The following is a 27,074-nucleotide window of genomic DNA, read 5'->3' on the forward strand; positions in this document are numbered from 1 at the left end:
GCTTTTCCACTACTAGCAGAGGAAGGCATCCCGAATAGTCCCCATATTCCACCCGCACCAGGTGACAACCCAGGGTAGGAATTAGAGTCCCCTGGTAGTCCCGTAGGGTTGCGTCTGGAGGGGCCAGCTGGGTCTTTGAGACGCCTGGACAGAGGCGGGAGAACTCTGTCCACGACAAAAGGGATCGGGACGACCCCGAGTCCACCTCCATGGTGCAGGGGGAGCCCTCTATGAGGAGCGACGCCTTGATGCGCTCCGCACCTGCACCCGTGTGGAAGGCCAACTCTGCGGGGTTGGCGTTGAAGTCTGCGTCCACGGCGTAGCAGCCTCCGCGCGAAGGCTGCTGCTGCTGCTGCTGCTGCTGTCGTCCAGCACGGCCTCCAGGTCGCTGTTTAACGGCGGCTGTGGTCGGGACGTCCTCTGCTCGCTGAGGCAAGGGGAACTGCGCTCGGCAGACCTGAGCCAAATGTCCCTTCTTCAGGCAGCGGCGGCAAACTGCGTTTTTAAAGGGGCAACCCGAGCGGTCGTGGTTGCCTCCACAGCCAAGGCAAGCGGGCACAGCTTCCCGGGCTCGCTGAGGAGCGCGTCTTCTGGCGGACTGGCCAATGCGCGCCACCGCTCCCTCCTCCGGATAGTCGCTTGGCAAGGGAACTAGTTCGTCTACCAAGCAAGTGCGGCCTGGCGGGGGCGGCAGATTGAACATCTCCGCCATTGACTCGTCGGAGAGTTCAGCCGCCCTTGCTTGCTCGATGGCCCCAGTCAGCGTGATGTCCGCCTGTGACAAGAGCCGCCGGCGAAGGCGCAGGTCTTTTACGCCGCTGACGAACTGTTCCGTCAGATTGCGATCGAGGTCGGCAAACTCGCACCTCATCGCCGCGGTGCGAAGCGACTGGAGGAATTGGCTCACCGACTCCTCCGGCTTCTGTACACAGCGCCGGAAAGCGTAGTGCCTCGCCACCCAGGACGGAGTGGGGGCGTAGTGGCGCTGCAGGCGTTCGGTTAGTGTCGCCCAGTCCAGAGAATGAACGGGCTGTGGGGCGGCTATTGAGCGAGCGGCACTAAACATTGGAGTGCCGCAACAGCTCAAGAAGAAACTGCACTTCTCGTCGTCTGGAGTGTCGCGACGACCGTTGGCTATGAGGTAACACTCGAAGCGCTCCATGAACGCTTCCCACGTCTCGCCGTCGCAGCCAAAAGGCACAAAAGTTGGCATTGCCGACATGATCCCTTCAGGAACGGAGAAAACCGGCCAGGAAAACAGGTCACCGGTGCGACGGTGACAAGAAGACACGCTCGGTAGATTCGGTGGGTTAGCGGCTGGATCCCACCTTCGTCGCCAGTGTTAAATGCGAACGAAAGGCGAGCCGAGTCGTGAGGAGAATTCAACCAACTTTTATTAACAGAACAGTTCACAGTCAAATACAGGAGAGAATCAAAGCAGGGTTCGTCTGACAGCTATTTATACGAAGCTGTCAGACGAACCAGCCAATCCCCAAGCCAGGGTTTCCCCGCTCTCAGCCAGGTCGCGTCTTGGCCAATCAGACGCGACCTGGCTGTTGCTAGTGCAGATGCCGGCTGTCAGAGGAAACTCCCTGACGTCATCTGCCCGGACACAACATTACTGTTGTTTGATATTTTTGGAAATGTCCAAATGTATTATTAGGGTAGTCCTGTTAAGAAGAGCTTCTATGTGAGGCTGTCTCTTCTGTGAAATAGAATTTTTGTCTCTAATGTGAAAATTGTGCCTGGGTAAGTATTGTGCTCAACTTGATCTAGGGTGACTCTCTTCACTTTCATCTGGCCACAGCAGTGGGCAGAAGCTGCCAAAAAAGCCAACACAGTTCTAGGCTGCATCAACAGAGGGATAGAATCAAGATCACGTGAAGTGTTAATACCACTTTATAATGCCTTGGTAAGGCCACACTTGGAATACTTCATTCAGTTTTGGTCGCCACGATGTAGAAAAGATGTGGAGACTCTAGAAAGAGTGCAGAGAAGAGCAACAAAGATGATTAGGGGACTGGAGGCTAAAACATATGAAGAACGGTTGCAGGAATTTGATATGTCTAGTTTAATAGAAAGCAGGACTAGGGGAGACATGATAGCAGTATTCCAATATCTCAGGGGTTGCCACAAAGAAGAGGGAGTCAAACTATTCTCCAAAGCACCTGAAGGCAGGAAAAAGAAGCAATGGGTGGAAACTTAATCAAGGAGAGAGATTAATCAGTGGAACAACTTGTCTTCAGAAGTTGTGAATGCTCCAACACTGGAAGTTTTTCAGAAGATGTTGGATAACCATTTGTCTGAAGTGGTGTACGGTTTCCTGCCTAGGCAGGGGGTTGGATTAGAAGACCTGGATTAGAAAGTACCTTCCAACTCTGCTATTCTATTCTATTCTATTCTATTCTATTCTATTCTATCCTATCCTATCCTATCCTATCCTATCCCTATTCTATTATCTGTCTTCAGTCATTATATTCTTCTGCCCATTTGGAGCCTATATAGTTGTCTTCCCTTTATGAAATCTCAAATGACAGAAGAACTGATGATCTGTGGGGACCATCAGTTATCATTGTTGTTGATAGATTTGGTAACCTGCTGACTGAATGAGGGACTACCAGAATTATTTTTGACACACAGATCCTGGGAGTTTTTTGGCATGGCCATGCCCAGGGGTGGGTTCCGTCCACCATTACTACCCGTTCGGTAGTAAACAATTTTGCACGTGTGCACATTTTCATTTAAAACGATCTGCACATGCACACAACATTAAAAAATAAATAAAAATTACATTTTTTAATGACGATTGTTCGCGCATGTGCAGAACAGAAAATCAAGATGGCGCCACCAATCATAGAACCGGTACAGTCATGTGTCCGCCGGAGTTACTATCTATTCAGCCGAACCGGACCACATAGGTAGGAACCCACTTCTGGCCATGCCACATATATCTAAATTACTTGATATATACTTGAAATACTTGAAGTCCAGGAACCAGAATAAATAAATAATTCACTGTAAAATAAGTGGATCTTAATGGATAAAAAAGATTATTTTAGGCACAATATTTTCCACCAAACGGTCTTCTCTTTCCATTAATCTCTATCCTGAATGGAAATTTGTTCTGGGCATGTGTAGTAATATTTGTTCTTTGGCCTAGAAGATTACAAGGAATGTGTGAAATAATCTACAAATTTGAGTGATATCAGACATCTACTAGACTTGCCCATTACTAATCTTTCCACCAATTCTTCATACTATTGACTCAGAATCTTGTCCACTGTCATTTTAGCTCATTGTTCCAACTCTCTGGAATACTAGAAAAAATCTGCTCCATCATTTCATAAAAGCTTTCCAAGACTGCTTCTACACATTACCATAAATAGGTTGAAGGGACACCAAGATGTCTACAGGTTGATCGAAAAAGTCAGCAGCAATCTTGTGATCAAAGCTCTGTAATGAAGGTAGAAAAGAGAGAGGAAGCTGCCATTATGAAAGAGGTGAAGAATTCATAACAGTAAGAGTTGAGGAAAGAGAAGCAAGCATTTGAAAGCTGCTACAGTTTTAATTTGAAAATGGGAAGTAATGAATAAATCTAGGAATTTGTTTTTTTTATGTGCATATGAATAGCCTGCTCTTTTAGAAATAACTGAAGTTGATAGCCATCCCAAAGGCACTTTTTTCAAAAGGCGGCTGGACTTTGTTTTTCCTTGAAGATATTTCGCTTCTGATCCAAGAAGCTTTTTAAACTTGATGAGAAGCAAAACACCTTCAAGGAAAAAACTCATCCAGCCGTCTTTTGAGACCACCATGACTGGATAACTGAGAATCTCCATTGACATGGAGTTGATAGCCTACTATCAAATAAATGGAATAATGGATGGATCAAGGAGCGATTCAACCTGGAAATAAGGAGAAATTTTCTGACATTGAGCACAATCACCCAATGGAACCGCTTGCCTTTGGAGGTTGTGGGAGCTTCATCCCTGGAAGCTTTCAAGAAGAGACTAGAGTGCCATCTGTCAGAAATGGTGTAGGGTCTCCTGCTTGGGCAGGGAGTTGGACTAGATGACCTACAAGGTACCTTCCAATCAATGGTGAAATTCATTTTTTTTTACTACTGGTTCTGTGGGCGTGGCCTGGTGGGCATGGCAGGGGAAGGATGTTGCAAAATATCCATTCCCTCCCCTCTCCAGGGGAAGGATACTGCAAAATCTCCATTCCCACCCCACTCCTGGGGGAAGGATATTGCAAAATCTGCATTCCCACCCCACTCTGGGGCCAACCAGAGGTGGTATTTGCCTGTTCTCCAAACTACTCAAAATCTCCAGAACCTGTCAGAACTTGCTGAATTTCACCCCGGCTTCCAACTCTGTTATTCTGTGTTCTAAATCTACTCTGAAGTTAATCTTTTACATACCTGCACACAAACACACATACATACACACACACACACACAAAACCACACCCCACATATAAGTGTATGTATTCAGGAGCCCAAGCCAATTAAAATGCAAATATAGAAGGTCTGGGAATTGCATTGTTTGGTTATTTTTTCCCCTTCACTTAATGTATTAAGCCTCTCATTTGGTATCCATGGGATTTGATGTCACAGAGTTGGTTCTGATGAGGAAACCTTTCAGCATCCACCAAGACCCCCCAAAGTAAGAAGAGGGAAGATTTAGGTTTCTATGGGAAAGAAGTTCAAAGAGCTTCTTTGTTTGGCGGCACGAGGAAGAAAAGGGGTTGAGATTCGGAGGGACATGGGAAATTGGAAACCAGAAAGAGGCTGAAAGTTAAAATGGGGAGACTAAAGCAAAGTGGGATGCAACAGAAAGAGGGTCTATAGTGGCACTCTGTGCATAATTTATATACATATAGTTAAGCCTGAAAGATCTGACAATCAGCGTAAAAGAGATGAATTGCAAAGAAGAAAAATAGCGACTTCAACAGTGGCAGTGTTTCCCAAATAACCAATGCCAAGTTGGTATGTTTACACTGGAAAGTTAAGTTTGCAATAAATAAAGATAAAACAATATGGCATTGAAGTTCTCTTGTTCAAAATTTGTCAGCAAAATTCTTTTCAAAGTTTAAAAAAAAGGAAGGCTTTAATTTCTCATTTGGAACTGCCGACAGTGGGCTAGTTCAGGCTGAGAATTTTATAGCCAGTTCAGGGGTGGGTTAATGTCGCTTCCCTTTGTGTGCGCTTTGCGTGCAAATTGTTCTGTGCATGGGCAGAACATGAAAAAATAACAAAAAACAAGCTGGCAACAGCAGCGGGGACCAGGGAACCGGTTCGGGGGCGTGGCCAGCCTGCTGTCCCTCCCGGTTCGATGACCCAGTCTCAATTTCCACTACCGGTTCACTTGAACCAGTGTGAACCAGTAGCAACCCACCTCTGAGCCAATTGTGTTCACAAGGAGGATGGTCTACTACAATCTGCTGCTTCTTTGTTTTAATAATAATGGATTGGTAGACTCAGGCTCCCAGATTTGGGTTGCAGAAATCCGGGCTACCACTCTGCTACCATCATACCAATAGCATTTGGATTTATATACTTTACGTCGTGATTTACAGCACTCTCTGAGTAGTTTATAATATCAGCACATTGCTCCCAACAATCTGGCTGCTCATTTTATTGAGCTCGGAAGGATGGAAGACTGAATGAACCTTGCAACCTGTCAGGATCGAACTGCAGACTATGGGCAGAGTTTGCCTGCAATACCACCTTCTAACCACAGAGGCTCCTCTGCCACCATGACAGCAGAATTACAGCTGGCTCTATCTCTTGGTTGCTATGTTGTGATTGTTTCCAAAACTTCAGGTAAACAATGATTTGGAGCAAGAGGGTGGGACATCTGTTTGCAACATCTGTTTTTTGTGGGGGAACAATAGATAACTTGAAGTTTCACCAAGCTTAAGTGGAGATATTTGGAGAAGAAGAAACTATTAGCAAGACTTAGGAATGGCAATGCTTAGAAGATCAACCACATGCATATTTTTTTCACGTCCACGTGTGATTATGGGGACATTTAATAGAGGTCTACTCTGGTCCAAGAAAGCCTGTTTGATCTAGTGATTAGATGCTGGATTAGTAGTATAGAAACCTGAGTTTCAGTCTTACTTTAGACATGAAAGCCAGCTGAATGATGGGGCCAAATCTTCTCCTTCAGTCTTAGGAGGAAGGCAATGGAAAACCACTTTTGAAAATGTTGCCAATTACAACATTTGGAAGGTTTGAGAGTTGGCTGCAACGGAAGCAAGCTTACCTTAGCAGTTTCAAAATGTGATTGGATAGACCTGATAATGAAACATTAAGATGAATAAGATTCTCTGGATATTTCATCTACTTCACCACCATTTCATCACCTACCAATGTCTTTGCCTTAAAAGATGCGGATGTCCCATCAAACTGATATTTCAATGTTCACTTTAAGAATGTCCTTAACAGGATGTCCATGGCTTCCATGTTCTCAATTCATCCTCATTTCAGTGTTTCAGCAGATTACCAAATAGCAAGATTTAGAGTAAAGCTTTGACGGTGAAAGTGAATTATAACCAGCCTCTGAACACTGTAGTGATAGATCCAAAAAGGTTCCTGATTGTGTTAGTAAGTGGGGAGGATTTGCTGGCCACATGCAGCTCATCAATTTGAGGTCCACATTTCTAATAAACAAGAAGAGAATCTTCTAGTGCAGATACACAACAAGCTATATTTTGTAATTTCATTTGAATTTTCAAAGAGATTTTATGGCAATGTATCTGGAAGAATGACATCTGTTACCATAAGGTTTCTATCTTTCCACATGTGTACAATCAACTTGGACAATCAGCATGGAAACTATCTCCATCTTTTCCAATAAGATATTAGTTTATGTGGGAATAAGGAAAGGAGGATCAGAAAGGTTTGCAAACAGATATATTTTTCATGATTAACTCCAATTTCAAGCCAAGGACATTATTTGGCTTTGATGAGTACACTAAGGGCTGTTCTTAACAAAGTTACACAAAGAAGATGAATTCACAACAACAACAAAATTACACTGAATTCCTGTTTAATTACCTAGGCATTCAACCATTTTCGGCCACATTAATAATTGCAATGTATTTGAAGTTTTTGCAAAGCCCCCTATGCGTTTGAGATTTCAGAAGGTGGTTCAATAAATCTGCAACATTTTTGTGACTGAGCGGTGTGGCAGCCTAAGTGGTGAAGATGCTCACCTCCCACTCGGAAGGCTGAGAGTTCTATCCTAGCGCTGGCAGATGTTTCCTAGGACGCAAAGAAAAAAAAAATCTGCGAATTCCATATAGGCATCGGGAAGGACAGTAAACACTCAGTTCAGTGGTGAAATTCAAATGTTTTATTACCAATTCTCTGGGCGTGGCTTGGTGGGCGTGGCAGGGGAAGGATACTGCAAAATCTTCATTCCCTCCCCACTCCTGGGGAAAGGATATTGCAAAATCTCTATTCCACCCCGCTCTGAAGACAGCCAGAGGTGGTATTTGCCGGTTCTCCAAACTACTCAAAATTTCAGCTACCGTTTCTCCAGAACCTGTGAGAACCTGCTGAATTTCACCCCTGGCTCAGCTCCATTCAGTCGCCCTGACTCCACCCCAATAAAAAGGGATTACAGGGTGGTTAAAAGGGATTTTTTGTGACTGACTAAAGCAGGGGTGTCCAAACTTGGGAACTTTAAGACTTGTGGACTTCAACTCCCAGAATTCCCCAGCCAGCATGGCTGGCTGGGGAATTCTGGGAGTTGAAGTCCACAAGTCTTAAAGTTTCCAAGTTTGGACATCCCTGGACTAAAGCAATCCTAGTAATAAATAAATAAAGAGTGGACACTAATAGTCCTATAGGAAAAAGACAAGGGAAATGACTTAATCTTCAAACTATTTCATGTGTCCATATACAGTACATGCATTAGTTAAGAATCAAGGTCCCGAATACTGTTGTTCAGTCACTTTGGACAGATTCAACCTAGGAATGAGAAATTTTCTGACAGTGAGAACAATCAAGCAATGGAAGAGTTTGCTTGTTTGGGAGCTTCGTCACTGGAAGCTTTCAAGAAGAAACTCATGAACTTGCAGTGGGCCTTTTGAAATAAATCACTGGCTATTTCTTTGAGGGGTGATGTTTTTTTAAACATTACCTATTCCAGCATTGCCTTTTATCATGAAGCTATTAGTTCTGGGCTGCAGCCATCTGAATCTGCAACAAACAGGACAAGAAGCAATGGATGAAAACTAATCAAGGAGAGAAGCAACCTAGAACTAAGGAGAAATTTCCTGACAGGGAGAACAATTAATCAATGGAACAGCTTGTCTTCAAATATTGTGGATGCACCAACACTGTAAGTTTTTAAGAAAAGATTGGACAGCCATTTGTCAGAAATGGTATACCATCTCCTGCCTGAGCACGGGGTTGGATTAGATGACCTACAAGGTCTCTTCCAACTCTGTTATTCTATTATTCTATCTGATGGATGTCATCTCATCAGGACTGTTTGTCAGTGACTGCTTCTCTGAGATGTTCTAAGGTCATATTTGTGTTATCAGTATCTAGCCAGATCTCTATTTTTTTCTCACACACTTTTTTTTGGCAGCTTTTAACTTTCCCAAACGTAAAGATATTTTCCAAAGACCTTTATCTTTTCATTCTGATGGTAACTAGCAAAAGCATTCATTCCCTCCAAACTTCCTTGTTAGATTTCTCAATGTGTTGTAAACAAAAACTTACAGATAGTCCTCAAAGTATGATCACAAGGGAGACCAGCATTTCTGTGGCTTAGCAAAGCAGTTGTTTAGTGAGTCTGGGCCCAAATTGACAACTTTTTTCCCCATGGTTGTTAAGTGAAACACTGCAGGAGTTAATCACGTGGTTATTAAGCGAGTCTGGCTATTGATTTTGCTTGTTGAAATCTGGCTTGGAAGTTTACAAATGGTGACCATGTGACCTCAGGATGCTGTAACCATTGTAAATACCGTCTGCTTTTGACCCCAAATTTTGATCACATGACTCTAGAGATGCTGCAGTGGTTCTAAGTGCGAAGACCAGTTGTAAAATCTCTTTTTCCAGTGCCATTACAATTTCAAATGGTCATTAAATGGTCTCCTGCTTGAGTAGAGGGTTGGACTAGATGACCTACAAGATTCCTTCCAGCTGTCTTATTCTGCATTCTAAATAAATGCTTGTAAATTGAGGACTATATCAATGAGTCTTATGTCTAACAATCTTCTCTAAGCTATTTAGGAATTGGAATGGAATGAGTGCGTAGGTCGTATATTTCAAAATAGATGAGATATTATTCTCTTGACTAAATATGTATGCTTTAGGGAAATTTCTTGGCCTCTGAATCAGTAAATTGAGAAGACAACCAAAAGGATTGATGAGAATATAACAAACAATGCAGCTGGTTAAGAGTTGAAGATTTGGCTGTTGGTTAAATTGTTCTAGGAATGGTGTTTTATCCAGACAAATCAAATTCATGGGAATTTGATTTAGCCATTTATCATTTAATCTTTCAGCTGCTACCTGCACCCTTAAGTCAAACTACTATAATTTTTTTAAAAAGATCAGCTCCACAAACAATGAAATGTTGCATTTCGCACTGAGAGCTTCCTTTAAACTTCCACCATTTCATTTGTCTTTAATTTTACTCCTAGTTACGTAGATTTCCCCCAATTTGTTGTCAACGAAATAACAGACTGTATAAAATCAGTAAAGAAGGAGAGGAAAAAAATCCGCAAGACCTATTTCTTTCTGCTAATGAAATCTTCACTCTACCTTTGCCCTGCTTTGTGCACTTAATATCTTTTCTTGTTGAAATTATTTCATGAAAAAATCCTGTTTTTTGTTTTAAGGAAGAAACTCACAGTAAAAATAAAAGCTGAGTGGGAAACTCTGTTTGCGTGCCAAAGGTATGAGTTCAAACAACATTGGCATAACAGCATTATTATTTGTTGGCACCTTGAACACGGAGCAGAAACAGCATTAATTATGCTGTGGTTTCTGTGTGCTGGAATTTGCTTTCCAGTTATTCCCCCAGAGAGCTTATGGTTGAATATGTCACACATTAATCATAAATACTAAAACTAGAAGAGTCAACCAAAGGCTCTTCTCCAATTTTCAGGGATGCAATTCTCCTTTGTCCTTGAGACTAGAGGAAAGAGCCACGTTGGCGTAGCGATGAAGGTGCCGGCGTAGAAACTAGAAGCCGGGCCCAAAGTCGCCCAGTTGATTTTCATGCTCAAGGGTGAACTAAGACTGAGAGTCTCCTAGTTTCTGATCCAGCATCTTCATCACTACATCAAACAGATGTAGTAATTGTGTAAAACCCCTTCCATGAGGTCAGTGTTCCTGTCAAGATTGAACCGCTTTGCTTCTTTCAAACCCTATCGCTATTTAACTTGCCAATAAACTGGGGGGAGGGAAGGGTGGAATAGAACGCTATGCCACAGAGTGTGAGAGCCTGGAAACCATCAAGGTCACCACTGCAGGTGCTAAGGGAAGGAGGTAGACTGTTCCCATAACAAAAGGATGTCTCATAATTGGACAATGTGAAAACCTAGAGTTGGGAAGAAAAGGAAGCCATTATTTAAATAGCCAAGCATTTGTGCAGGAAATCCAGAGCTGGTTTTGATACTTCGTGTATCCAATAAAGTACTTTTGGGAATCATCCGCGCCACAAAGAGAAGTCAGAGAGGCATAAAACCTAATGACCAGACATGAGGAAGGGGTTTTGAAGAGGACAGCTGTTGCCCTCCTGCCGGTTTCTCATGAATTTGACTCTGTTGCCGCCGAGGATATGGACAGGTTACGTGGGCGACTGCAGGCCACCACATGTTTATTGGACCCGTGTCCCTCCTGGCTTGTACTGGCAACCTGGGAGGTTACACGAGGCTGGCTCCAGGGACTAGTGAACGCTTCGTTGAGCAAGGGGTCCTTGCCAGCCGTCTTGAAAGAGGCGGTGGTGAGGCCCCTGCTTAAGAAGCCTTCTCTGGACCCAGTAGAGTTAGCCAATTATTGTCCTGTCTCCAATCTTCCTTTCTTAGCGAAGGTTGTTGAGAGTGTGGTGGCGCAACAGTTCCCTCGACACCTGGAGGAAATTGATTATCTAGACCCGCGCCAGTCCGGTTTCCGGCCCGGTCACAGCACTGAGACGGCTTTGGTCACATTGGTGGATGATCTCTGGAGGGCGAAAGATGGGGGTTGCTCCTCCATCCTAGTCCTTTTAGATCTCTCAGCGGCTTTCGATACCATCGACCATGGTATCTTATTGCGTCGGCTGGAGGGGCTGGGGGTGAGGGGCACCGTACTGCGGTGGTTCTTCTCCTTCCTCTCCGGTCGGACGCAATGTGTGTTGACGGGGGAGCAGAGGTCGACCCTGAGGCCGCTCACGTGTGGGGTGCCGCAGGGATCGGTCCTCTCGCCTCTCCTGTTCAACACATACATGAAACCGCTGGGCGAGATCATTTGAGGGTTCGGGGTTGAGTATCATCTGTATGCCGATGATACTCAGCTATACATCTCTACCCCGAGCCACCCCAACGAAGCCGTCGAAGTGATGTCCCGGTGTCTGGAAGCCGTCCGGGTCTGGATGGCTTCCAGACACCGGGACATCACTTCGACGGCTTCGTTGGGGTGGCTTGGGGTAGAGATGTATAGCTGAGTATCATCGGCATACAGACTCAAACTCAACCCCTCCAAGACGGAGTGGCTGTGGCTACCGGCACCCCGCTTTAGCCAGTATGTTCCATCTCTGGCCATTGGGGGTGAACAATTGCCCCCGGTGGATAGGGCGCGCAATTTGGGCGTCCTCCTAGATTCCCGGCTGTCGCTGGATGACCATGTGACGGCCGTGGCTAGGGGGGCGTTCCACCAGGTTCGCCTGGTGCACCAATTGCGCCCCCTACTAGAGCGGGACGCCCTTCGCACAGTCACTCATGCCCTGGTGACTTTCCGCCTCGATTACTGCAATGCTCTCTACATGGGGCTCCCCTTGAGATGCACCCGAAGGCTGCAGCTGGTCCAGAATGCAGCCGCGCGGACAATAATGGGGAGTACTAGGTACTCCCATGTAACACCGTTCCTGCGCGAGCTGCACTGGCTGCCTGTGGCTTTTCAGGTGCGTTTCAAGGTGTTGATTGTCATCTTTAAAGCGCTCCATGGCTCAGGACCTAGTTATCTGCGGGATCGCATCCTACCCCATACATCCCTGCGACCAATCCGCTCTCACAGAGAGGGACTCCTCCGGGTACCATCCGCTAAGCAATGCGGGCGGGCGGTGCCCAGGAGTAGGGCCTTCTCTGTGATGGGCCCAACCCTCTGGAACGACCTCCCCCCCCCCCCCCCCCGATATTAGAACTACTGTTGATCTCCGCTCCTTCCGTAAGAAACTCAAGACCCACTTGTTCAAATTAGCTGGCCTGGTATAATCTAATCCTGACCTTCCTGGATGGCATTTTAAATTTTTAAATTTCTGGGGTTTTAATTGGTTTTAATTGGAACTATTTTAACTATCGTTAGTTTGGTTATTGTACAGACTGTGTGTTTAAGTTGGTTCGTCTGGGTTTTGTTGTTTGCTTTGTTGTCCATTGTATATTTATTGTCTGTACACCGCCCCGAGTCCCTTTGGGGAGAGGGGGCGGTTTATAAATTTAATAAACTAAACTAAACTAAACTCTCATAGACAGATTGGGATGCTTGCTTTCAAGATGGCTTGAACTATTTTCATTGGGAAAATGCTAGTTTCCTACTAAATCATTTGGATCTAGCTTCTGCCACATCACCAGTTACAAGATTAATAGGAAATAAAATATGATAGGAAATTTGGGTTAAAGCAGAGCGTGTGTCCACTATGAGATTGGTTCTGAATGTTTGATTCTGAACATTTATAGCATTCATTGTTTTCCCTTATTACGATGATCTTCTTCTTCTTCTTCTTCTTCTTCTCCTTCTCCTCCTCCTCCTCCTCCTCCTCCTCCTCCTCCTCCTCCTCCTCCTCCTCGTTCACTGGCCTCCTATCTTAACTTTGCCCACAGTTGAAGATGAATTGGCTAACAAATAAGGCCATAAATAAGCAATCAAGTAAATAAATAATATGGACACTCCTTGTTTGGCATTTTTACCATCAGGATGTGGATTTCAGTGGTTTACCCAGGAGAGTAGCTGACATAGCCACATTGTGTGAATGTTGCTAGTATCCCTCACACTATTTTCAACAGCACCGGGCCAAAGGAAGAAGGCCAAGATAATTATTTCTTTTCCACATGTATTAAATAATCTTTTTCAATTTTTGGAAGGATGTTAATTTAGTCCAGCTGCTCCCGCCCTTATTCTTCAGAATTTCAGTGTGTCCTTTGAATCTTAAATTGCAGTGGAAAACCATGACTTCAGGTTTCCTTTTAGCCTGAATACAATTAGGTCTTTCCAAAAAAAAACAAAAAACCACACACACACCCTGGGAAACTAGCCTAGGATCTTGGCTTGATGATTGATTTTCTTCTAATTGCTTTATTAATCTTATGCCAAACCACCTGATTATGTCTTCTCTCTGAAACAATGCTAAATATTCAAGCGTCAGTCTTAGCTTCTGGCCAGAGGAAACTCTGGAGGTTGTGACCTACAAACCAGTTTAGATTAGATTTTTAAGCCAACAATCCATGGAAACATTATGATTTCAATTTAAGTACAGTTTGGCTAACCCTTGAATTGGAATTTAGCCCTGCAGTCTTCTCAGAGTTTATTCCACCAATGCCTACGTTTGATTCAGCTTTTAGTCTCAACTTGTTCATTTCTCTTGGGTTAGCTACGTGGATATGACAAAACAGGCGAAATTGTAACTTCCCATTTATCAGAGACCCTCGTTGAATTTCAAGCGTCTGTCTCTGGATACTTAAAATCCTTTGTGGTGAGGGGTTTGAGGAGTGGGATGGCTCACCATAGCAATAACTTTTAGCCTTATATACCACTTTATAGTCCTCTCTAAAGTGGTTTACAGGGTCAGCATATTGCCCCCCAACAATTTGGGTCCTAATTTTACCCACCTCGGAAGGATGGAAGACTGAGTCAACATTGAGCCAGTGAGATTTGAACTGCCAAATTGCAAGCAGCCGGCAGTCAGCAGAAGTAGCCTGCAGTACTGCACTCTAACCACTGTACCAACGAGGCTCATATGGTTAGTATTGTGGCCCACCAGCAGCCAGCAAAGATGGCAGCAGATTCGGACAGTGAGGAGGTTGGGAAGGAACATGAGCCAGTCCTGCCTGGAATCTGGGGAAGGCTCTGATGAGGGCTCTGTGTCGGAGGCAGTGGTGGTGGGGGGGGCAGAGCCTTATGCCAGATATCAGCTGCTTTCAGAGTCAGATATCAGTAAGGCAGACGAACAGCTAGAGCCTGTTCCCAGTGTGCGCATGCGCAGGGTTGCAGGGGTAGAATTGTGAGTAAGGCCACAGGTGGACGATGAGTGGCCCCTCCCAGAGGAAATAAAAGAGGAGCGAAAGGGGAGTGGAGTTTGCAGGAGACAATTAGTTTGCTTAATTGGTTCGTGACTCTCCGAGATTCCTTGCCAAGTTTTGCAGATATCGGCCTGGCAGCTCTCCAAGCCAGATAAGGTCTGTGACTGTAAATCCTCCTTTGAAAGACTTTGCTGGATGTGAATGAGCAGAATTCATAGTAAATTAATAAAAGGGTTTTTTGACGGGACCAGGAGTTTGCTTCATGCTCTTGGGAAGCCTCGGTCAGAATAGTTTGGCTCTTCATGATGCCTAACATGGAGCCAAGGTTCAGACAGTTGCTATCCAGAGGGTAGTTATTATATTTATGTCTCTTCTAACTTTCTTCTTCCCATTGCTTCTCTTGCTATGTTCTTCCTACTTTTCTTCTTTTACCTGGGGAGAAAAAGGAGATTTCTACGGTGGCAGGGGGGAGATAATAAGTTGGGTCTGGTGGTTAAGGCACCAGGCTAGAAGTCAGGAGACTGTGAGTTCTAGCCCCACCTTAGGTATAAAAGCTGGCTAGGTGACTTTGAGCCAAGCACCAGGGAAACTGGGAGTTCTAGCCAGCCTTTAGCATGAAAAACCAACTGGCTGATTTTCGACCAGTTTCAATCTCTTTGCTCCATTTTACGACCTTTCTTACCACAGTTGTTGAGTGAATCATCGCAGTTGTTCAATTAGTAACATGGCTGTTTGGCTTCCCCATTGTCAGAAGTTCCCTAAAGGTGATCGTATTTCCCAGGACAGTGCAACGGTCATAAATATGAGTCAGTTGAGAAGCACCTGAATTTTGATCCCATGGCCATGGGGATGCTGTAACGATCGCAAGGATGAGAAATTGTCATAGGTCACTTTTTTCAGTGCCATTGTAACTTCGAATGGTCACTAAATGAACTGTTGTAAGACGAGGACTACCTGTATCGTATGTGTTCATCACCTTGATAAAATAATAAAGTAAAAATAATAAAGGCGAGATATACATGAAGTGAAAACAACAAATGAAGTGAGAACAGGACAGAGAGATTAGCAGAGTTGGAAGGGACCTTATAGGACATCTAGTCCAACCCCCCACTCAAGCAGGAGACTCTACACCTTTTCTGACAAATTGCAATCCAATCTCTTCTTGAAAGCCTCCAGTGATGAAGCTCCCACAACGTCCGAAGGCAACTTCTGTTCCATTGCTTGATTGTTCTCACTGTCAGAAAGTTCCTCCTTATTTCTAGGTTGAATCTCTCCTTGGCCAGTTTCCATCCATTATTCCTTGTCCGGCCTTCAGGTGCTTTGGAAAACAGAACTTAGAGAAGCAGAGCACATAAACCCCTGAAGTAACAACCTGCCCAAAGCTCCTTATAGCTCATGGTCAGTTGGTATTAACTCGATCTCCAGGAAACAAAAATTAACAATCCAAGCAAAGGGAGGTCATTTCTAAAAAGGGCTTTTAAATACGTCCTTACTAGAAAAGCAGGCCAGCTGCAGCAAATTCTTCGAAAGCAATTAGCAATGACTTGCCAAGGCCTGTTTTTTTGCTGTTAAGCAACAAGGACCAAAGTGTGTGTGTGTGTGTGTGTGTGTGTGTGTCCTGAGCATGTGAGATGATCTAACTATGCAAGACCCATAATGGCATCGTAATACAATTCAGGAAATAGGAATGTCTGGTTTTGCTGCTGCCACCATTGCTTCAACTGATAGCACTGCATGGAAGCCCATTTGGGGGGGGGGAAATGTATTGCCTTCTGTCTGGTTTTTAAATCCAGGTTTTGCAAGGGGAGGGAGGAAATACATCCAAGTATATTTCAGAATTCCGCGGCTGAGGAAGTTTCTTTTGAATTCAGCCTCGATAAAAGTAATACTGATAACAGTTACTTGACAGCCATTAGAAAGTCATGCAGCCGTTGAAATCAGCAAAGGGTGCACACCGAGTATTCGGGGAGAATAGCTAGCGATTCTCTGGCAATGTTGTTTTTATAAGCCGCTGATCCTGAAATGCCAGCTTTGATTCTGTGCATGCACATGCGGTGCACAATGAAAAGAAGTGAAATGACTGCAACAGAAAACCTGGGGGGGGGGGGGATGATGGAAAGGGAGCCATCAGTCAGCTCAGGTTTATAAAGCTTTGAAGTAAAGCATAGTTCTTACAACTGCCAACTTCACATGTGGAAAATTCAGCGTCCTCGCTTTCCTGAATACTGCCTGGTGGCTGGACGTGTTTATATGGATTTACTTTTGCTATATGGATCCAGGCTTCCTTTCTGCCAACGAGACATTTGAGGCAGTCAGACTTCTATTCAGGTAGAGCTTCTGGCAGAGCACGGAAGTTGTGAGAGGTTAGAAGTATCCCCTCTCCCTTTTGCAGCGGAACTTTTCTCTGAAAATCTTGCTCCTGGAAGCCCGGTCCAGCAGCAATCCTTTGAAAATTTAGTGCCTACAGAAGATGGCTACTCAGATCTGAGTGTCTGTAATAAGCAGGGGTGGGTTTCTACCAGTACGGTACAGTTCGGCCGAACAGGTAGTAACTTCGGCGGACACGTGACTGTACCGGTTCTATCGGAAGTGCCATAGACGCCGCCATTTTGTTTTTGCTTATGCACATCTGCAGAAGCAATTTTTTCACTACTGTGCATGTGTGCATTGTGCGCATCAAGCAAGCGCATGTGCGAAACACATCCCTGAGCGAACTGGCAGTAAACAAAATCCGGAACCCACCTCTGGTAATAAGCATATGGCTAAAGTGCTGATCTTGGGATTGTCAATCAAGTTGAGGGGTAAACTACGGACAGCTAAGCTCCTTAGCTGGAATTGATGCTTTTGAATTGTGGTGTTGAAGGAGAGTCCCTTGGACTGAAATCAGTCAATCCTAAAAGAAATCAACCTGGATCATTCTTTGGAACGACAGATACTGAAACTGAAGCCCAAATACTTTGGCCACTTAATGAGAAGAGAGGACTCCTTGGAGAAGATCCTGATGTTGGGAAAGATTGAAGGCAAAAGGAGAAGGGGACAGCAGAGGATTAGATGGTTAGATAGTATCATGGATGCAATGAACATGAACTTGGACAAACTCTGGGGGATAGTGGAAGACAAGAGAGGTGGGATTGGCATGCTTTGGTCCATGGGGTTGCAAAGAGTCAGACACGACTTAACAACTGAACAAAAGCAACACACTCTACTGTCTTAAAAAGTCTGTGTCAAGCTTCAATTGCTTTGCTTCTTTCAAACCTTAGAAGTTTTCAACTTGCCAATGAGCTGGGTGGAGGGAAGGGGGAAATAGACTGCTGAGAATGTGTGTGTGGACCGTGAAAGCCTGGCAACCATCAAGGTCACTGCTGCAGGTGCTTGGGAAAGAGATGGACTGTTCCCATTAAAAAAAGGATGTCTTATAATTGGACAATGTGATCCCCACAGGGGTGGGGAGAAAGAGAAAGCACTGTTTACCTATGCAAGTATTTGCACAGAAAAACCAGAGCTAGTTTTGATTCTTCAGTACCAAAATGGTGTATCCAATAACGTTTTACATTTGGGAATTCAAAGCTCCCAAGAGTGTTTCCTTTTTAGTAGTAGGACCATTGACAGTCTGCCTGAGAAGACAAGCCTTTGGGTTCAAGGGGAAAAGGAAAGGGGTAACTTGACTTTAAGATAAATGGACTTCAATTCCAAGAATTCCCCAGGTAGCCATGATTTGGATGATATCTAGTTGGGTAATGAAATGACTATAAGCGAATTCCCAAGCTCAGAGAGTACCAAGGACTCCACAGTTCAGCCCTGAGCTACATATATTCTCTTCTATTGGAACCTACTCTCTAACAAGCAGTTTGGCTTCAGAAAAAAATCTGCCCTGCAATCTGCAACTCTTACACTGCAAAAACATAGGGACCTCACAACTCGACCAGGGTAAAGCAATAGACGCAATTTATATAGACTTCTGTAAAGCCTTTGATTCAGTAGTACACAACAAACTACTTCTAAAACTAAAATCTTATGGCATCTCCGGTTCCCTGCATAAGTGGATAGACGTGCAGGCAGGTGAGGCAAGTGAGGCACAGCCTAACCTCTCATCATCAGGGCAGCAAGTCATTCGATGGGAAACTTGCCTTTTGGGAGGAATGACCCAGCTTGGCTCCTGCTTTTGATCTGCCGCCCAACGACCGAACGGAGAAGCGAAGAGGCAGGAGAGACAAAGCAGGAGCCAAGCCGAGTCATTCCTTCCAAGAGGCAAGTTTCCTATCGAATGACTCGCTGCCCTAGACTTGAAGGGGGGGAGGCTTCCTCCACTCCGTCCGCTCCCCATCTGCACTGCCCTCGCCCGACAAGCACGCCCCAGATTCCGCGCAGCTCTGGCAGGCGGTGCCGTGGCCGAATCCCAGGGCGGAGGGCGGCAGGTCGCAACTGAGCATGCCTGACTGTGGAATTCTGGAAGTTGAAGTCCACAAGTCTAAAAAAATTGCTGCCTCACTAGCTATAAACCTCACCGCACGTCACTGGGATAGATGCATTCCTATGAAATGGGCAACAAGTAGTCAAAATAGGAAATGCCCTATCAAACCCTGTACCTGTTAACAGTGATGTCCCCAAGGTAGCGTTTTGGGACCCACACTCTTTATACTTTACATAAATGACCTTTGCAATCATATTATATGCAACTGCATTCTCTTCGCTGATGATGTAAAACTATTCAACACCACCGACAATGCTGCTACCCTACAAAAAGACCTTGATTATGTGTCAGAATGGTCAAACAATTGGCAACTCCAAATCTCAACCAACAAATGCTCTGTCTTACACATTGGCAAAAAAAAAAATCAGAACACAAAATACAAGCTGGGTGGATATGACCTCGTAGATGACCCTCACTCTGTCAAGGACCTTGGAGTACTCATCTCAAATGATCTTAAGTGTCGAAGCTCAATATAACGGCATTGCCAAAAAGGCATTAAAAGTTGTTAACCTAATCTTGTGAAGCTTCTTCTCCGGTAATATTGAACTGCAAACTAGGGCATACAAAACATTTGCTAGACCAATTCTTGAATTCAACTCATCTGTCCGGAACCCGCACTGCATATCAGACATTAATACAATCAAATGAATCCAGAGGTATTTCACAAGAAGAGTCCTCCACTCCTCTGCTCACAACAGAATATTGTATGCCACCAGGCTTGAAATGTTGGGCTTAGACAATTTAGAACTTCACCCTCTTCGATCCGACCTAAGCATGGTACATAAAATTATCTGCTACAATGTCCTACTTGTCAATGACTACTTCAGCTTCAACCACAACAACAACAAGCTCACAATAGATATAAACTCAAGGTAAACCGCTCCAAACTTGACTGCAGAAAATGCGACTTCAAGTACAGAGTGGTCAATGTCTGGAATGCACTACTGGACACTGTGGTTTCTTCCCCAAACCCCCAAGATTTTAACCTTAGACTGTCTACTGTTGACTTCACCCCTCTCCAAACCTTCAGATATTGAAAAAACTGCTTTCTTATTTTCCCAAGCGCCCTCTTCTGTAGACTAACCATACCCAGTGCCTTTAACTGTTTCTCCTACACTCCCTGCATATGGACCAAGGCAAAGAGAGTCAGTGATGTCTCAAATTAGCAAAGCTATGCCATCCAAGAGGAACTGCAGCAGAAATCTAGTGTAAAGCAACTTTCCATGATGCTTATAGCCGCATAGCTTCCAGAATCATTTTTCTTGGCTTCCTGCTTCCCTTTTAATTAGTAAAAGATGCCCAAAGAGAAACGCATATCAATCTTTTTTCCCCCTTCCATCTATTCTGATCTGTCTTTTTCTTTAAACCAGGCTCCCCAGGAGAAAAGGGAGAACGAGGTAATCCAGGTATCGGAACCCAAGGCCCCCGAGGTCCTCCAGGGCCCGCAGGTAAATGAGATGTACTGTGGAACTCAAATATTTTTAAATAAGGAAAATCAGTTGTTTTGGCCATTCCTTTTTACAGGAAGGGCCTTTCTTGCTAAGCCTTTTCTTCCAAAATTATTCCTTTCTGACCTTCCAGCATCAGGAATTATTTCTGCATTTTTAAAAAAAATTCCTGAATGCGTAGGAATGGTTCTATGTGCAATTCGGGACATTATTACATCCATTTTTATTTCTTCATAAATATATGTGCCCCAAATGAGTTAAGCAAGTTTTTATGCGGTATGACTATTAATTTGCCCACAAACTGATATTATGTACAGTTAACATCAGTGGTGGGATCCTCCTGGTTTAACAACTGGTTTGTTGATTGCACAATTTGTGTGTGCAGCCCTCACCTGATGCGCGCTGCACGTGTGTGCCCAGTTTGAAGGAATCTTCACGTCCGGGTTTCTTCGTAGGAGTAGCACAGCTGATTTGTGCAGCAATCTGATCTGCCACGCGAATCAGCTAAGAAGATAAAGGTAGGAAAATAGCGTGGTTGGGCGGGCAGGCCCATCTGATCGTCGAACCACTTTGCTCCCAGGTAATTGTCGGAGCTACTGGTTTGCTCAAACCAGTCCTAACCGGTAGAATCCCACCCCTGGTTAACATGTACCTACAATTAACTGATAGTATGTACAATGCAACATATGAAAAGGTTGGCCCAGTGCAGGCATCTGTTCCCAAATCAATTCATAATTGTTCACTTTTCAACTCATTGTGTATGCCAGTCAACCTCTCTGGCTCTAGGAAACTTGTATAAGCACAGTAAATTTTAAAATTCTGCCATCAGTTCCAACTCTAAATCAGGAGTGTCCAATCTTGGCGCGTGGACTTCAAGACCCAGAATTGACTTGAGGACTTCAACACCCAGAATTCCCCAACCAGCTGGCTGGGGAATTCTGGGAGTTGAAGTCCACAAGTCTTGAAGTTGCCAAGATTGGATACTTCTGTCCTAAATATTAAAGAGGGGCTGACTTTTTGCAATAGGGCAGAGGTAAAATTCTTACTGTCACTTCTTGTACCCCAAAGGACCTCCAGGTGAGAGTCGAACTGGCACTCCCGGGCCTTCAGGGTCGCCTGGTCCCAGAGGAACAGCCGGTCGCACAGGTCCTCCTGGGGCACATGGAACGCCTGGACAGCCAGGGTACTGTGATCCTTCCTCTTGTGCCGGTTACGGAACAGGTGGTAAGTATTCTTTTCCAGCTTGGAATTTAGTTTGCCTGTATTTTTCCCTACCTGCCTTCAAAGCTAAGTGGTGTAGCAAAAGATTTTGGTGTTCGGTATTTGTTGTAGAAGAGAATTGCTGTTTACAAAACAAAACATGCCTCCCTTTTATCGTTCAGTGTATTCCTCATGCATATTTGGAGCCATTGTTGGAATCGTTACTATTTTGGAACTGCCATTTTAATTTTTTTGCTAGCTGATAACCCGGTGCTGCCCGGGTATTTATTTATCCCAACCCTCCCTTCTATTAACATTGCTGCAATTTCTAATGTTGGTTTTTCCCCCCCTTACCAGAGGGAGCCCCCTTTTGGAGTACTGTGAAACCATTACTATGGCAACTCCACTGTGCTGTACAGTAGAAGCCATTTTAAGGCAGTACGGTAGAAGCCATTTTAAGGCACAACAGGCTGTATCTTAACAGACCACTCCCCCCATCCCCTGAGGGGTGTCAGGGGTGTCTTACTCCCACAGCATTTGTTTCCAGAGAGTAAGTAATCTGTGTACCAAGTTTGGTTGAAATTGCTCGAGGGTTTATGTGCTGATTCCAACCATGTTGATGACTTGGTTACAACTGCGAGGAGAAAATTTCACTGACCTCTCTTTCTGATAGCTCTGTAATATACATCTGGATTGACATCAGGATGAATCTTGAAGCATGTTCAAGTATGGTGGATGAACTTTCTGAGCCAAATGTAAATCTAAAGGTTACTCAGGCAGTAATGGTAGTTGCATTAATTGTTTTAAAAAAAGAAGTGATGTGACTTTCTAGTAGGAACAGAAAAAAAAACTTTATAAAAGTGACATAAAATTAGAAGTATTTTCTTGTGTCTGTTGCACTTATTATGATATTGCTATGCTGTCCAACTAATCTGTTTCATTCCATCTGAATGCTTTATTCATGTAATTCCCTTCTTCATCTCTTCAGCTGATATTTTATATACTTCCCCTGAGGAGGAAAGAATAATTATCCAACTTTCTTATTCATGAGCTTTCAAACAGCATGGAAGAATGAACGTTACTAACTAAATATCTCATTAAGCAAAAATGCATAATGCCGTAATAAATGAATGGTACACACACCTTCCAAGAACAGACTGACTATTTGTACTGCATGATAATATCTTAATTTCTTCCCACTAAAGCAGTGGTTTTCAAACTACTAAGTGCCCTCGAAAATATGAAGACGTTCCTCTAAAGGACAGTCATGATTTGACGTTATTTGGCCATAATTTATTCTCCCTCACAGCAAACAAAATGCATTGAAAAGAGCTTTGACTGCCGCATCAATCTTCCCTTCAAACTTGCTGCCCAAAAAAGAATGTTCTACTCTCAAGGCTTCAGCAACACAAAGATAACCAAACTGATAAGGAAATGCGATGTTCTGACCTAGGCTTCACCAAATCACGAAGCAGACTCCTTCTCCCGACAAAACCCCTTTTTATTAAGCTAATGTGAATTCCCCTTATTCACATCCAGCAAAGTCCCAGCAAACAGTCTTCAAGGGTGAATTTACAACCACAGACCTTATCAGGCTTGGAGAGCTGCCAGGCCGATATCTTCCAAACGCAATGCTGGACAAGAAAATACTTGGCAAGGAGTCTCTGAGAGTCATGAACAACTCTTCACATTAATTAAGCGAACTAATTGTCTCCTGCAAACTCCACTCCCCTTTTGCTCCTCTTTATTCACAATGGGAGGGGCCATTCACCATCCACCGGTGCCTTTACTCCCGAGTCGGCCCTTGTTCCTTAGCTGTTCCCTTCTCCTGGCAGCTCTGCACATGCGCACAGGCTCCAGCTGTTCTTCTGCCCCACTGATCTCCGACTCCGAAGGCAGCTGATAACTGTCCAATGGCCCTGGCTCCTTCTCTGCCTCTGATGCAGAGCCCTCATTAGAGCCTTCCCCAGACTCCAGGACTGGCCCATGTTCCTCCTCAACCTCCTCACTGTCTGAGTTTGCCACCAGCTCCGTTGGCTGCTGGCAGGTCACAACATGTGATTACAAATGCAGTTCTTGAAAACCACTGTTTTAGAAAGAGAGAGGCCACAAAAGGAACTGAGAGAAATTTGGCATGAGTAGCTACATTGCATGGGATCCTTCAATGTGTTGGGTTGTGCAGCATGAAACAATTCCTTGGATCTTGCAAGTTAAGAAGCTTTATCATTAAGGTTTAGTTACCTCCAACTTAGTGGCATGTCTAAGTTTAGGCATCCCCGATCAAACTGTAATGAATGTTCAATGAATCCTTAAAGGAACAGAAGTTGGCACAATCTCTACATGGTATCCAGTTAAACGTGACATCTTTTTGCAAACTTGAATGCATGCTAACTATTTGTGTGCAGCTCTTTGCAGATTCAGACTGGAAGAATAACAAAACAGTGAGTATGTCAGGGGAACAAATTTAGATGGATTGAGATGAACTGGTGCTATTTTGTTTTTACTGTAAAGTTATTAATAAGGCCCTGCACGTTAATTGGCTCGGTAGGCCTACACTTAGGTGGAAGAACAGAATTTTATTAGTGAACAAACATTCGGACCTATCTCAGCTAAGGTGATGATTGTGTTCTGCCTAATTTCAACATGGATATAGCATTTGAAAATGAAAATAATTCACTCTTCCAAAGCAGGAGAATGGATTGTTAAAAATTATGCGCTTGCCAAATATTGTTTTGTTGTTTTGGATTGGTAAACAACTACACGTAACAAATAATTGTGCATTCAAATTTCAAGAAAGATGTCCTTACAAATTCAATGAAAGATACAATTTGGCCTGGGTGCTTCAAACTTTGCATGTAGGTTTAAAATTGCAAGATTAATGTATATACTTCAGCCTGGCCTCTGAAATGTCTTTTACTGACCTGTATGTTTTTCTTTGTTGTCCATTTACTCCTATCCTTTCCCCCTCTTTCCCCCACCCCTTACCATTGTTCATTTTCAATTTTAAAGGCTCATTCCCTTACAATGGCTACCAATATGGAAGGTGAAAGAAACTGATTTCGGGTAGAGTTTGTTTTTTCTTTCATTTGGACAAAGATCAGAAATGATTATTGAACTGCCTCACGCTTTTTCAACCAACAGCACTGATGGTTTTAGGGCAAGGGTCCCTGAACTTGACAAGACATATAATTGAAATGCAGTATAGACTTTATTTATTTATTTATTTAAGTGTAGACCGAATCTTGATTAAAAAAAAATTAAAGCCTTTAATAAGGATTGCATGACCATCGTTTGACATTGACTGCAATGTTCCCAATATGATTAATGCAACATTAGTAATAAATACATATTCCCACTATTTGGAAGGTTACTATGTAAGTTTGGGGCAGTGTGGTAGCTCGGTGGTTAAGTGCTGGGCTTCTCAGCTGGAAAGCCAGCAGCTCAGGTTTGAGACCCGAGCACCATGTGATGGAGTGAGCTCCCATCCTCGCCCCAGCTCCTAGCAACCTAGCAGTTCAAAAGCATGCAAATGCGAGCAGATAAATAGATACCACTATGGTGGGAAGGTAACAGTGCTCCACAACCTCATGCTGGTCACATGACCGTGGAAATGTCTTTGGACAGTGCTAGCTCAATGGCCTTGTAATGGAGTCGACAACAACTAGCGGAGTAAAACCTGCAGGGACTCTTTTTTAAAAAAAAAATACATAAGATTATATATCTCTAACAATTAACAAATTCCCTGATTGGGTTAATGTTGATTATTTAATTTTACAAGATTATTTTCTGGTGATATTTCTCTGATGTTTAAAATGGACTGAGTTTCTAGAGATGCTCTTGCTCAGGGGTGTCAAACTCGATTTCATTGAGAGCCGCATTGTGTTTGACCTTGGGTGTGTGTGGTGGGCATGGCCAGGGTGGGTGTGGACAGCTTGATGTCACTCATATCAGGTGTGCCTGTGGTGGCCCGAGCGCTCTGCCAATGAAAATGAGCTGTTTTCAGCTGCCATGGCCTCTTGCAACCCTCTGCAGGAGGCCATGGCAGCCAAAAACAGAGCTCAGGAGCCCGTTTTCACTGGCAGAAGTACCACGGTTGGGTCCTTTGCTGTTTCCAGGGTGTACCTGTGGGCCAGATCTAAGTACCCCATGGGCTGGATCCGGCCCCTGGGCCTTGAGTTTGACACCCCTGCTCTAGCTTTAATTCTTTCATTCCCTCTTGTGTTAATTGTGTCTTTCCTTTGTGGGTTAAGGTGGCTACGGGGATCCAACAGATCAAGACACTCCAGTTGTGCCATTAACCCACAACTCCTACCAACTGTACGATTCCGAGGATCTTTATGAAGATCAGCCAGAGCCCTATCTAGGATCCTATGCCTATCCTCATGTCGCACAACCAGAATTCACACCCGTGGATGAAGAAATGGAGGCTGCCGGAATAAGCCGTTTTCCGAGGAGCATCTCCAAAAGAAGCATCAGCTCTCCAAAGCGCAATCAGCCAATTAAAAAAACCTCACAATGAACGGCTTTTTATAATCTTTGTGTACTTTACTTATGCTAATGTTTAGGCCTCTGTCTGGTTGACCTAAATGCTGTCATGGAAACTGTTTGCAAGTATATACATTAAAGGGGGGGGGGGGAGAAACATATTATATTGTACATGACCATTTTGACAAGACAGGAAAGAGCTAATTACATTGCATGCAGAAATTATTAACAGTATAGCGGTTTATGGTTAAGTGAAAACTCCAAAAGATGTTATTTGTAGATGTTTATAGTTAGGTTATGAGTATGGTTCAACGCACATTTCAAAATACTGCAATGCCAGATGGCAAATTTGAATTAAATCAAGGAGAGTTCTTCTTTTATTCCTTGCTTTCTTATTTTTTTTGTCTGCATTTTAAATATGTGCTTCCCTCAGAGTAAACCTACTAAAGCTACTACTACGTCTGAGTTCTCTGAATTTTTTTTTAAATTATCCATATAAAGATGTATATGAAGTGAGTTTTTTTTTTCCCCATCCCACAGTATTCCCATAAAATAAATACCTGTTGGAAATGCACCAATAATTTATTGTGGGTCTAATACTACTCTGTTTTCTATACAAATAAAGTGGTAAACTTTTATAAATATTTTTTTCTACTGTACTGATTGTAAGAGGCCATAGTTTCAATATAAAATTGAATTGTATGTCTGATCTTATTAACCCTCAATTTCAAATTCGTGAATACTGATTGTCAGCTCAGTTGGCAAAGTCCTGCTTATTTCAAATGATTTGAATATCCTCATTTTTCCTCCAAGTCAAAAATCTATTCTACGCAACAACACTGAAGATCACTGTTTACGAACCATATTTGTTCATGGTCTATTTATTTATTCCAGCATTTATTCATTCATTCATTCCACATATTGGCATCTCATTCTTCACATTTCTCTAGAATAAGGTTTAAGAAGTTGCACATGTGAGATTAGCATGATACAATTTTTCCTCAATATTA

General features: G+C 43.7%; 1 protein-coding gene across 3 annotated transcripts in view; it reads left to right on the top strand.

The window, feature by feature from the left end:
* COL14A1 (collagen type XIV alpha 1 chain) overlaps positions 1–26,686 on the top strand; it is a 158,658-nt gene extending 131,972 nt beyond the window's left edge. For 2 of the 3 annotated variants that reach the window (XM_081950573.1, XM_081950572.1), the window contains 4 exons: positions 20,302–20,379; positions 21,448–21,603; positions 24,589–24,642; positions 25,830–25,970. In XM_081950573.1, coding sequence (XP_081806699.1) covers positions 20,302–20,379; positions 21,448–21,603; positions 24,589–24,626 — 272 coding nt within the window. In that variant the 3' untranslated portion in view covers positions 24,627–24,642; positions 25,830–25,970. Of the gene's footprint in view, positions 1–20,301; positions 20,380–21,447; positions 21,604–24,588; positions 24,643–25,829 lie in introns of all 3 variants that reach the window. The other variant, XM_081950574.1, reaches the window with a different exon arrangement.
* The last annotated feature ends 388 nt before the right edge of the window (positions 26,687–27,074 follow it).

Source organism: Natrix helvetica (assembly GCF_964273705.1).
Source record: "Natrix helvetica genome assembly, chromosome: 4".
Taxonomy (NCBI): Eukaryota; Metazoa; Chordata; class Lepidosauria; order Squamata; family Natricidae; genus Natrix; species Natrix helvetica.